This window comes from Drosophila teissieri, chromosome 2R, assembly GCF_016746235.2.
Source record: "Drosophila teissieri strain GT53w chromosome 2R, Prin_Dtei_1.1, whole genome shotgun sequence".
In the NCBI taxonomy this organism is placed as follows: Eukaryota; Metazoa; Arthropoda; class Insecta; order Diptera; family Drosophilidae; genus Drosophila; species Drosophila teissieri.
In genome coordinates this window covers 13,183,139-13,196,398 of record NC_053030.1, presented here as the reverse complement: position 1 = coordinate 13,196,398, position 13,260 = coordinate 13,183,139, and the positions used below count along the sequence as shown (strand labels likewise).

The 13,260-nt window shown below is 47.1% G+C and overlaps 1 protein-coding gene across 1 annotated transcript; it reads left to right on the top strand.

Annotated features, from left to right (window-relative positions):
- Positions 1-254: 254 nt before the first annotated feature.
- LOC122612905 (lachesin) lies at positions 255-13,252 on the top strand. The gene is made up of 2 exons (XM_043786778.1): positions 255-1,127; positions 11,939-13,252. The coding sequence occupies exons 1-2, from the start codon at positions 590-592 to the stop codon at positions 12,478-12,480; spliced, it is 1,080 nt and encodes a 359-aa protein (XP_043642713.1). The 5' UTR covers positions 255-589; the 3' UTR covers positions 12,481-13,252.
- The last annotated feature ends 8 nt before the right edge of the window (positions 13,253-13,260 follow it).

The window sequence follows — 13,260 nt, the reverse complement described above, 5'->3', positions numbered from 1 at the left end:
AATCACAAAAAATGCATATTTTTGTATTTAAATTTGAAATTTCGAATTAATTTGAGGATGCCATTTCATCACTGTTGTTGCCACCTGATTTGCGGGTGTATGTCTCCACTGAATCGTTCAACGATAAATAGCTGGATTGAGTCCCCGCTATGTGGGTAGCAGAGTTCCGCACCGATAACACTGCCGCCTTTATTAGGCACATTTCAAGTGCCCATCTCCAGGCGACTCGCGCTCTTGTGGGCGCACTTTTCAAAGCCTGAGATTCATTCGTTTCGCGACTTTCGAACTGTGAAGTTGACTCTCCGGCGCGTTACCTCCGTCTTGGCCAAAACTCGTGACTGATCGAGAGAAGAAGTCTGAAACAAGCTCAGAGCGAGAAGACAAGTGTGGAGACTGCAGTTCAGCATCCGCGTTAGGTGTGCACAAGAAAGAAACGGCGATAGTTGTCTTCGGTTTTTTTGGAGACGTCTTCGCCGCGCTCTCGCCCTCTCTGGAGAAGATTGAGATCTTTGGAGCGCAGCTCTTGGGCAACACTACATATATTAAATCGCGCGCTTGCAGGGTGTGGTGCTAAAAGTCAGTTTCTAAGATGTGGCGCCCGAGTATCTCGAACTGCGTGTGGAGCACCCTGCTCCTGGCCATTTTCGTGCAGCAAGCGCTGGCCCAGCGAACCCCGACCATATCCTACATCACGCAGGAGCAGATCAAGGATATTGGCGGCACTGTGGAGTTCGATTGCTCCGTTCAGTATGCCAAAGAGTACAACGTGCTGTTCCTGAAGACGGACAGCGATCCCGTCTTCCTCTCCACGGGCTCCACGCTGGTCATCAAGGATTCGCGCTTCTCGCTGCGCTACGATCCCAACTCGTCCACCTACAAGCTGCAGATCAAGGACATCCAGGAGACGGACGCGGGCACCTACACCTGCCAGGTAGTGATATCCACCGTCCACAAGGTGAGCGCCGAGGTGAAGCTATCGGTGCGTCGTCCCCCGGTCATCTCGGACAACTCCACGCAGTCGGTGGTGGCCAGCGAGGGCAGCGAGGTCCAGATGGAGTGCTACGCCAGCGGCTATCCCACACCCACCATCACCTGGAGGCGCGAGAACAATGCCATTCTGCCAACTGGTGAGTTTCAGTCAGTTATTTGTGGGTGATTCGTGATTATCTTGGGTTACGCTGGGTACGCTGGCTAAGTCAGCTTTCGTTTGTTGGGGCGCGTTCTCCAGCTCCAGCTCTCTCGCTCTCTCACTCTCTCTTTGCTCTCTTCGCTCCATGGGCGCCCGCTCTCTGGGCAGGTCGCTCTGTCCGTCCCGCTTTGGCACTCGGCTGGGAATGGGGGCTTTAACTGGGATTGGGGGCTCTGGTCGCCAGTGTGAGTGACCGTGACTCACTGAGGCGTCACCTTAGTTTTCAGTTTTGTTTACTCGACTTGGTCGGGCTGTTCTTATAAACGGGGTCTAGCCCTGCCACCCCCACACCCCACCTGTTTCGAGGGCTGAGTTTCGCAACAGCAGATTGATTTTTCATTTTACGCTGCCTTTTAGGCCGTTTTCCACCTTCTGGCGTTGGAAAACGTACACATTGCTACCCTTTGTTTACCTGTTTGGCCATTTGAAGATTGTTTTGCAAAGGGTTCTAACCAAATAACAAGGGAAAAACCCATTTTTAGCCAGTTTGTTAGCTCAAGAATACATTAAGATGGCAAGAAGGGCTTGATTGTTAGTTCAGATAGAATACAATACTACACGAGTATATGGTATTGAATTCTAACTTTTTCGTTTCTATATATTATATTACTTTTGAAGGAATTAGCACGCGTATGGAACATGCAAATATTTGTCATTTTTATAAATATTGCCATGTTCTTTTGATTATCAGAAAAATGTGTTATCGTCATTTGCGCAAAACAGTGCACAAACGAAATTTCTGAGCCGTGCACTTGTCGAGTTTGAAAAAACTCACATGGCGGTTATGTACCAGAAATGATGTATATATTTTTCTTCACCTTCTTTATGTGCCTCCCATTCCAAGAAATCGGTCCATTCTTCTCGGGAAACTCCGTTTCGGACAAGTGCAAATGCTATCTACGAATTGTTTGCGTTTGCTTGTCCACCCAGAAATTCTCGAAAGGAAGAGGAAAGCTAATAAAACACTAAAGTAATTTGGTGCCCAGGTAGATGGAACAATAGAACCTCCTCTTCTTCTCCGCTCGCTAGGTTAATCCCATACAGGTGCGGCTGTGCCATAGTGATCTCGATGCGATCTTTACCTGAACTCTGACCCTCGTGCAGACATAATGGCTGTCCTTAACAAGATTGCAGCGTCATTTGGAAAGCAATTAGTGTAACTAATCCGTCAGTTACTCATTACCCAGAACCGACTCGCGGACACACCCTACCTGGCCTCACTACATACGAGTATATCCGATAGCCAGCTTAATTCCCGCGGCTTTGTATCTATCAGCTGGCTTGTGCAATCTTTAATTGCCACGACATTGGTGGCTCCTTCTTTGGTGTAAAACCAAAAAATTGAAATAAAAACCAGGCGTGCCCAGCGCTACAAGCTATAAAGCCCAACCGCAACCAGTTGGATACGCTCCACGGCACGGCTGGCCAGGAATGGCTTAACTTCATTCCGCCATAAATCAAAGGGCTCTGGGTTTGAGGTCCAGTATTTGCCAGGAGTTTCACACTTTTCCACGCTCTAATTTAAAGCGCTTAGGCAAACAGAAGAGCACCGCACAGTTCCACGTCCAGCAGCGCTTTGAAATGCGCCAACGAGCCGAGTCAAATGTTTTCCAAGGGCCATCCCACGATTGGGATGGAGGGGTAGGAGGTGCAGTTCCATGGCCATAGGATATAGAGGTGTACCCAGAGGTGGGCGTGACGAGGAGCTCCGACTGCACAGCCTTTGTGCCGCTTTTCACATTTCACGTTTCGCATTTCCATTCCCATTCCCATTTCCAGTCGAGCTGCTGAGGCATTCGACAACTTCAGCACGCGCAATTGCTTCCGCAACTTGAAAACGTTCCACGGACCGTTTGATGGTCTCCGGGTCTCCTCATCTGCGGCTCTGCAACTCTGCGACTCCGGACAAACAACCCGTGCAAAAACGGTGCGGCGGCAGAGGGCTGTTTCTTACACATCAGACACGGTCGGGGCTTTTGGGTGGGATAAAAAAATGCAAAAGCTGAAAAACGAAACTCTGAGGTGGAACGAGTAAACAGCAAACATACGCAAACAAAGGGATCCTGAGAGCATGGCAAATGGGCTGCGCCCCCTGGAAAAGAACTCACAGGCCCACAGCCCTGGATAGCACACCCCTTCCCCCCGTCCACCTTCGAATTCACGGCTACATAATTCTTATTTTGATAGCCGGCAAAATACAATCGAAGTATACAAAATATATATAAATTACAAGCTAAAAAGGTAACCCAAACAAAGGTCGGTGGTTCCCGGGGCGATCACAATGTAAGAGATGCAAACAAACAAGCCGCGAGCGGTTCGAGCCCTTCCCCTACTCCTTCCCCTTCCCTGCCCCTCCTTCTAAACAACCACCCCTGATCCCATCAGCCCATGAGCCCATGAGCCCATCAGCCGGTTGGGAAACCCATTTCGTCCCGCCCAGGCTGCTGGTGCCCGGCGAGGAACCCCTAATCAAGCGTTTCCGCTCGTTCAGCAGTTCTGTTTCTGTGTTCGGGGTGTTGAGGTCCCCGGGTCCATGCCAATTTGTGCGTTGCCATGCAAATCGATTGGTTATTTTTCACTCTTTCACTTTTTCTACCTATGTATCATATGCATGGCCATGTTACATTGAATGGCCAAAGCAAGTTGGCAGTAGATTGGGCCATTGAGTAAACACAGACATGTGCAGTGTTTGCACCTGGCACCTGAAAACCCCGCACCAGGGGCAATCTGCCATATAAGCACATGTGGATGTGCTGCTCCATGCAAAATCCGCTGCCATAATAAACCTCACCTTGGCCCATCGAATAAAACAAGAGATGGCTCATAGCAGATAGCACATAGCTGATATCTACAAAGAAAGCAATACGAAATTGAATGAATTCGCTTTTGAATTTTTTGCTGAATTTTCAAACGCTGGCAGCTGTCGTCGTTTTTGGGTTATTGTTGTTGCTCCGAACGGAAGCGGAGAATCTTTCAGATGCTTATCGCCTATCGCTCGTCGAGGGATCGAGGATCATGCTAAATTAACTTTAATTGTTCAATTATGTGTGAGCACTACGCAGTGCTGCTGCCTCGAATCTCGCACAGATCACTTCGGGGTGTCTGAACCTGGACTTGAACCTGAACCAACTCTATGGGGAATGGGATCATCGAAGGGCACAGGGAACTCTCCCTCGGCGAAAATTCTTGATTAACTTTCATGCAAATTGCGTTTGCTGGCAAATTGCGAATTAGACTCAAGTGAGCATGAGATCAAGTACTCCAATTTCGCCATCAAACGCTAGGGTGCCAATGTTAATGTTAATAATATTTATGCTTAAACATTTCGATGCGCAATTGATGCTAAACTCGAGATCTCAACAGGCCGTGCACGAGATTAGTTGCCCCTCGAATGGATTGATGGATAATGGGTGATGGAAGGAAATCATGCATATTCGTATGCTGTGCATAATGAAATTCCTCAGATGCCACAGGCCACCGGCCACCGGCGGCAGCTGTGTGTTTGAGTTTCAAAATATTTGCAAGCAATTAGGTTTGGCACACTCGCAATTAGAGGAGAGGCAGTATGGCAGTGGTAAATGGTAAATGGTAACTCGAATTCGGGGAGTGGGGCGAATCCTTTGATGGTGGCCCTGTTTTTATTTGTCCTGCTGCCGTTTCCTCTTCCTGTTTGCTGCACGGGCTGCATTGTTTATGGCCAACTCAAAGTCAAAGGCAAAGCGAAAACGAGGACGAGAATGAGAACGAGTACGAGTACGGGTCCGAGAACATGAAACATGAAACATGGAACGATAAACGGCGATGACGTAGAAGAAGCGTTGTGGCGCAGGCAAAACCTGTTTGTGAATGTTGGTTGCTGGGGCAACGACCACTTGGTCAACATGGCCATTTCATGGGGCCAACTGGCGGCTTTCAGTCAGCCGCAAAATGCGGAGAATCGCCAGAGAAGCCAGCCCTTTGCAGCACTCACTCAGCTCGAAGTAATAACTTGTTAGTTAATAGCCGAAGTGCACGACCAAATCGTCCCATTTTCCCTCTGTCTCTCTGAATGTTCCTACCCACTTTTCATGGACTCATCATCACTGTCTGTTAGCAATCATACTAAACAGTATTTGCTTACAAATGTAATATATATCTTAATGTTTGTCGCATACTATTTCAGCAATATGTTATTATTCTCATATGCCCAAGTTCCTGCTACATGACAAGTGTGGGATTACTAAAGCCCCGTGTTACTAGGGTATCCACTTTGTTCTACTTCTATGTATGTACATGAACTAACATCGAAAACTTTGTGTATATAAGAATCCTCCTATCTATGAAAACAGCGTAGATAGCAGTATTTCTAAATGAATAAATAATCGCCCAAGATCCGTTTTCCCGGCGAGAATCCCTTTCACTTTGCATACATTTCTGGTGTGGCAATTCCCTTATTTGTTTAGCACTCTTGGCTGCATGTTTCACCTTCAGACCGGCTTTTTAATCCTTATCACACTCGCATTCTCACACAAAAGGACACGCGGCTTTTCCAACTCAACCCAACCCAACCCGACTCACCTCCCTCCCCCAGCCATCTGAATTGTTTGCCCTGCGACTTAGCCAATATTTGTTTAGGCACTCGGCTCACAAGGGATTTACGCCGGTCAGCCTTCTTGCAGCTCTCTTTTTGGCATAATTGCTATTTTAATAGTTTTCTTTACAATTCCCTGATTTACAATTCCTGATTTATGTTACGGATTCCCAGCCGGAGCAAGTACAGTCTGCAATTGACTGCTGCCTTGTGGCGGCGATGGGGGAAGGGAGTGCAGCGAAGTGGAGTGGAGTGTAATCCAATAAATGGCATACCAGGCGGCATAACTCTCGGCCAGCTATAATGTACTACTCGAGGAGGAAAATCACTTTTCAAAAGTCAACAACACAGCCAGCGTCTGTGGCTTTGTCTGTCGGGCTCTGGGCTGTGGGCTGTACACTGCGAATTGTGGGTGGTTTGCTGTCCGGACTACGGACTACGGACTCCGCACTCCGGACCACCAGAGGGTGGATCCATGTCACTCGGTGCGGTTTCAAGGCGAAGGCCCACCAAAGTGGGTGCATTCACATGTCTCAAGAGCTTGTTATATGCTCGATATGTATGTGCAGCACGACGGCTACAGCGACATCAGCCCGAACAAGTGAAGCCCTTCCATTCCATCCCATCCCATGCCATCCCATGCGATTCCACACCATGCCACTACCATGTTGATGTTGATGTTCCGTGATGAGTTTGGGTGACAAAACAGGAAGAGGCGACAAATTTGCAGAGCCATGCAATTTTTCCACAAGAGTGCAAGAGTGGAAGAGTGGGAGGCAGTGCAGCCTCTGGGTGCAGCTACTGCATTTGCCAGGTGTTCCTGGGCAATCAATGAAAGAAGCCATCAGCGGCGGGGGAAGAGGCAAAGGGCTGCGTTAAAGCTCTTCGTGGGTTTAATCAACTCAAACCACTTGACTTCTGGGCCAAGAAAGCACTTCATTTCGTTGCGCAGGGAAAAATAGTCATAAAAGAAAGTTGAGGAAGTGGTTTTTTAGCCCAAGTAACTTCACTGCTACCAGCGGTTTCGCTCTTAAATTTGGTATGTGTGTATTTTACGGTTGCAAGAGGAAATCTAAACACAGAGCACACATAACACACATATCACATCTAAATCAACTTTTACGCACGCCATTGCAATTGCAGCTTGCAATTCGGTATTTGCTGATGGAGCACAAGCATTTCCAGTGCACACACATCACAATGCAATCAATCCCCGTTTAAGTGAAGCATCCATTGATACACGAGCAGCGCTCTAAAAAAAATAGGAAAATCGTGTTAGAATCAAAACAGTGTGTGCACTCTTTTAATTGGATTTTTGCCAACCCAAACTGGATGGCAGGCATGACCCATCTGTGACATGCCCGGGAGCCATGATATGTTGGGTGGTTGGCACTGGAACTGGGATTGGGACTGGGTTTGGGTTGGACTGGGCTCCTGGCACTGGGTTTTTCATTTCGGTTTGGGATGTGTGCAGCAGGCGCAAGTAATGCGGAGCGTCATTAAAAGCGCACCCGCTTCGGCATTTGGCCTTTGCTGTTGCTGTTGCTGTTGCCATTGCCAGTCCGTGTTTTAAATTATGATGAGTCACACATTGTTGACGGGCGGCATTAACATTCATAATTTCCACATGGCAACGTTCGGTTCATGGAATCAGTTGACATTTGAAGAGCCCCCTAGAAGCGAGAGACAGGCTTTTCCTGAACTCGCCTGAATTTTCCTGCACTTTCCTTAGACTTTCCGCCGGAGTTGCTGGCCAAATTGCAGGAAATTGAATGGGGAAAGAACAAATATGGCCGCGGGCCTAGACATCCTGGGAAAGGGAAAGCGCCTTGCGTCAAATGTTATTTCGGTTAGTTGCTGTTGTTGCCCGCGTCACACGTTTTCCCGCTCCACGGGGCAGAAAAAAAAAAAAAGATAGAGGGTTTGAAAAACAGCGTCTGGCTCTGTGATTGGTGCGGATATATTTTTTGCATGCCACTCAATTTCCCTTTTTCCAGCCCTTTTGGGTGGTTGTTTCTGCCACCTCACAAAATGGCGTTCGGCGGCGGGGTTTTTATTTTCTATTTTGTCGCTTTAAGTAGTTTATGAGACATTAGAAACGGTAGCAGAGCCAGCAACCCTTTCCACGCTCCCGACTTGTCACCAATTTTCCGAGCGAGCGCTCATTGAAAGTCATCCAAGCAGGAAGCGAGGAGACCCGGACTTTCAGAACTTCGCATCAGAACCCGTTCACATACGGATAGTCATGCACCTACACCTACACCTGTTTCGTGCATTTTCCATTTTCCGTTTTCACTGCAGCGTTGCATCCTTTTAGGACCTATCTACCTGCACTTCCCACCTTTTCCCAACCCAAGCCAACTGAACAAACTGAATTCTCACCTCCGCCTATGCACAATTTCCCATTTCTTTGGCTCTTTTTTCGTTGCCTTCAACTGACAATTTATCTCTCTGCTTGTTGGTTGTTTGGCCAGGGAGCAGAGGGATCCAGGGTCCAGGTTCGAGGTTCGAGGTTCCGGGGTCGGGGTTCCAGAAACAAGGGGTGTTGCGTTAGCAACGTTGTTTTCATTTCGCATGATGGCAGGCGGAGACGGAGACACGAGAAGACTTCCAGACAGGTTTCCCCGAAGGAAGGGCCTAAAACAAATGTGGACCCGCCCGCCTGCCAAGTCGGGGTTTTCATTACCTTTTGAGTTTCCATCTTGCCATCTCGCCATCTTTCCTGTTTCGGTTTCTGTTTCTGTTTTCCTTTCATTAGTTGTCAGAGATTGCCGAGTCAGAGATGGACGCACCATCATCACCATCCTGCCCGGTGCAAAGTGTTTTTAATTCTCTCATTAGTAACTGAAATTACTCCACACCATTCCATTCCGTGTGATGGATGATGGCTGGCATGATACGGAGGAGCGAGCTGTTTCCGCTGGATGCTGTATGGATATGCTGCATGGAATATGCATCTTTTGTGGGTCCCTGGGATGCGGGCTCTCATTAGTTTGATTGAACAGAAATTCACTCTTAATTTGTCAATCCGTAATGGTTGGTTACGAGTTATTGAAACAGCCCATTATTGCGTGGCAAACAGAGGATAAAGACCAAGGTTCAAATAGCACATACATACGTAGTACGTACATCTGGTAGATCGACGAAGGTATTTAGATCCAATCCCCTCCAGCTGAACCCTTGCCTTGAGCTGATTTGCGAGTGATATATGAGTCTGGTATTCGTAACTCGAAGCCGCTACAATAATGTGTGCGATGCCTCGACTCTTGACTATCTCAAATTCAAATAACCCAGCTATTCATCTTCCATTTGGGGTGTACTGTTTCAATGACATGACTCGATGCTCCAGTTCGTGAATTTGAACCCTCGAAAGTGTCGCAAGCATCGAGTCTGCGTCTGGAGTCAATTCGAGGCATTCTTTCTGCATTAATTACGAGTACAAGTCGAGAATGAGAAATGCCTCGTACTCAAGAAACTGGCAGCTGTGTTCGCTCTCTTCCCTCGTTTGTTCTTTGTTTGTGTCGCATAGCTAATTAGCAATTAAATATCGCCACTTTCTGACACGCCCCACTTACGCGCATGCGCGACCTCCCCTCCACTCCCCTCCACTGCACATAAAAGGGGTTTTCATAGTTTCCACATGCCGACAGCGAAACGGTAAAATGGTAAAACGGTTTACAGGCGACAAATGTTTGGGAAAATGCTCGAAGCTCCGAAATTCCTGGGCTCTTTCCTACCTGACTTGCATATCATTTCACAGTCCGCTGGGCCGAGTGTGCGGTAGTCCATCAAAAACTGAAATGAAATAAAAAGAAATAAGAGGTTGTGGTAGCATTTAACACCATGTTGCGCCTGCGCATTTGTACTTCGCGTGGGCAGTGGCCCTGCCTGTGAACCATAAACGCACAGCCATCGCAACTGCACTCGATCAAGGGCTATCTGCTATCCGCTACATGGAGTATCTAGAACTGCAGCCAGGCTGCTGAATTCGCAGCTCGCTGCAAGGTAGAGAATAGGACAGAAACCGATACAGAAACAGAAACAAACCTACAGAAACAGCCACTGAGATGACTTCTGGGCTAGACTTATACAGAAAGAACCTGTTTTCGCTGGGCAGTCACAGTAAACGCTCGGAAATTACAAACGCAACCGATTCTGCTGGCTGGCCAGGGTTAGTAGTAGTTAACTTTAACTACTGGCGTCTTTATTGATGTGAGTGGGCTTTGTTTCGGGGCAAAATATTGGTAGCAGGGGTTTTGTATGCTTACCCAGCTATTTTCCATAGTTTTGATAGCAGATAGCAGTGGGTGTCCCTGATTCTTCCATATTCTTCACTCTTGAAAACCACATAGAAGTACTCAGTGCTAGCGTCCAATTGTACAAACACAAGTGTATTTCTGTCACGACACTGTAATTCGAAGTGAATCATCTTCCATTGGACTAATTAAACAAATCCCCTCCTGCTCCTCACCAATCACCCGCTTTATAGAGTCTGCTTTGGATTTATGCGCACAATTGTAGATATATGCATTACTTGGGAGTTTATTTCAGCTGGTGTGTGCTTTTCTAATATTGAAATGAGTTGGTTTCTCAGATGCCCGCATCATGATGCCATTTCACGTTCGTCAACCGATGCAGTTGTTTGCTGAGCCACCGCCTTAACCCATTGCCATCACATATTGCGATGGGCTAGGGCTTAGAGTAAAAGGGGAGGGGGGGAATGGGCTGTCAATCCAATTTTAATGAAATGTGTTACTTCGATTCCCAGGCGCAATTAATTTGAAATGTTTCAGTTGAGCAGGCACAAGCCGCACTCGAATTCTCCCCCTTCGGCGTGTGGCCCGCATTTATGTGCAATTCGCACAAAACATATTTTCAGGGCATTCCGGAGCTTTGGTCAATGCTCCTGCTGTTTCTACGGCTCCTCCACATCCCATCGGATGCCAACTCTTTTTTCCGCACTGAGAGAAAGTGCTTGGAAAAGAAAATGTACAGATATTCCATAAATTTAAGCTATGAAATTAAACTATTTACGGATCTACTTGAAATATATGATATTTGACTACTTTAAATTAAATAAATTGGTCTAAAAATTCATTTTAAAAAGTGTCAAGTATTTTTCGCCGTGCTCTTCTGCTCCATGTAGTTTGTGTCAATTGTTTGAGCCTGAATTGTTTTGGCAAATGTTTGAAGAGCAGCCACAGACACGCACACATCGGCGGCAGCATCTGTGTGCGTGGAGGAGGGAGCAGATCCCTAGGCTCATTGCACTCGCTGCCACTGCATCGTGCACATACTACACTATATCTATGTGTGCATACACCCCCTAGCCACCCCCCTCGTTCCTGGTTGAGCTAAGCCAACTTCCGGTTATGAACCCAGAGCACCTTTCGCATTTGGCATTCGGCATTCGCACTGCAATTCCTATTCCCATTCCCAGTTCCCATTTCCATTCACGTTCACGGTTCAGTTGCTCAGCGCACACCCGAACCCATGGACATGCCCCCATCCTTTAGAGCACTCACGGCTAAGTGCAGTGGCTGGCGTACTCCGTTTTTCAAAATTAGTTGGCGGTGCAAACGAGCAGAGGCCCAAACAAAATGCTTTACTTGTTAGAGGTCATTAACGCGGCCATTGTTTCGCTTGGCGAAGGCGCCTTCCACAGAGCATGTCCGTGGACACTGAAAAACTGGCAACTGAAAACTGAAAACTGAAAACTGGAAAAGGTCACCCGCAAGTGCCAACGGATGTGCCCCGGGTTGGCTCATTAAAATCGGATTTTTGACTCAGTCCCCGCTGCACAAACACAATAGATTCAGCACCGAGAGCGTTTAGAGCTGCTCCATTAATGGCCAGTGGATGTGGATGTGTTCGCACTTGAACGCGCGTCATTTAAACAGCGGATAAGATTAAACTTATAATGGCAATGCTTACACCACATTCAAAGGGGCAATTGTCTATGTTGATGCCAAGTATAATGGTATTCAAGTGAATTATAAGCTCACTAGGCATTTTAAAGACCCAAAAAGGTTCATTTCACATTCAATAGTACGATTCTATAGAACGTTAATGTTAAGATACATTCGGGTTTTAATGTAATAGGAAGCCAAAAATCATAAATATTTGTAATTGCAATAACCCAGTTGACTAATGAGTATCCACACCTATTTCCATTCCAGATAGTGCCACCTACGTGGGCAACACGCTGCGCATCAAGTCGGTGAAGAAGGAGGATCGCGGCACCTACTACTGCGTGGCCGACAACGGAGTGAGCAAGGGCGACAGGCGCAACATCAACGTGGAGGTGGAGTTCGCCCCGGTGATCACCGTGCCGCGTCCGCGACTGGGACAGGCCCTGCAGTACGACATGGACTTGGAGTGCCACATCGAGGCCTATCCGCCACCGGCCATCGTGTGGACCAAGGACGACATCCAGCTGGCCAACAACCAGCACTACAGCATCTCGCACTTCGCCACCGCCGACGAGTACACCGACTCGACGCTCCGTGTGATCACCGTTGAGAAGCGCCAGTACGGAGATTATGTGTGCAAGGCCACCAATCGCTTTGGAGAGGCGGAGGCGCGCGTCAATCTCTTCGAGACTATCATCCCCGTGTGCCCACCGGCCTGTGGACAGGCGTACATCGCCGGAGCCGAGGATGTGTCCGCCACTTCGTTCGCTCTGGTGGGCATCCTGGCGGCGCTGCTCTTCGCCAGATAAGCCAATGGCCCACGGCCGCCGACTTCAAGCGCTTCAGGTCCAATCCATCAACCAGCCCTCGAATGCATAAACTTATATAAAGTAGATATATCGAAAACAAACCAACATCGTGTAACCGCGCAATAGATGTCTCAAACGATTTCGGACACACCTACCCACATCCAGTTCTCAGTTCATTTGTAGCTTCTGTATCTGCTTCCGTTTCCATCTCCGTATAGTCCAGCCCAATTTTTGTACGTCCAATAATATGTCTTAAGTTAAGTATGATAAGTGAAGGGCCAACGATAACTAGACTATAATTTATTAGCACCTTAGAGCCGAACTCAACTCGAAATTGGACTTCAACCCGTTCAAGCCGTAAACGATGCATTTCACCTTGATCCCGTCCGTTTTGCTTTCTCATCTGGCACTGTATATGTTTTAAATACTTTAATCTAAGCAAGATACATCACAAGCATTCCGATTTTGCTTCGACAATTGAGAAGATATTTTATTTTTATTTAATAATAATAAAGTATTTTCGTTACGCAAATCTAACAACTCGACACACTACACACACTATTCCCCAAAAAATATCTCAACCCCATAATCGAGGCAAATCGAAATCCATATTCGAATAAAAGGCAACAAAAGTTGTGTACATTATTAGCTCATAAGCACAATGAGAAATTCTTTTGAATAACAAGACATTTTTACCCAAATTTTTGTGTGGGTGTGAGTAAAATCTATTTCGACTTTGTAACAAAAAAATGACAAAACAGAAAACTAAAATTAACAAAA

Excerpts from the sequence above, each read along its gene's own strand:
- LOC122612905 (XM_043786778.1), top strand. The coding sequence starts at position 590 with ATGTGGCGCCCGAGTATCTCGAACTGCGTGTGGAGCACCCTGCTCCTG. Across the intron at positions 1,128-11,938 it reads CAATGCCATTCTGCCAACTG|ATAGTGCCACCTACGTGGGC; the intron begins GTGAGTTTCAGT and ends TTTCCATTCCAG.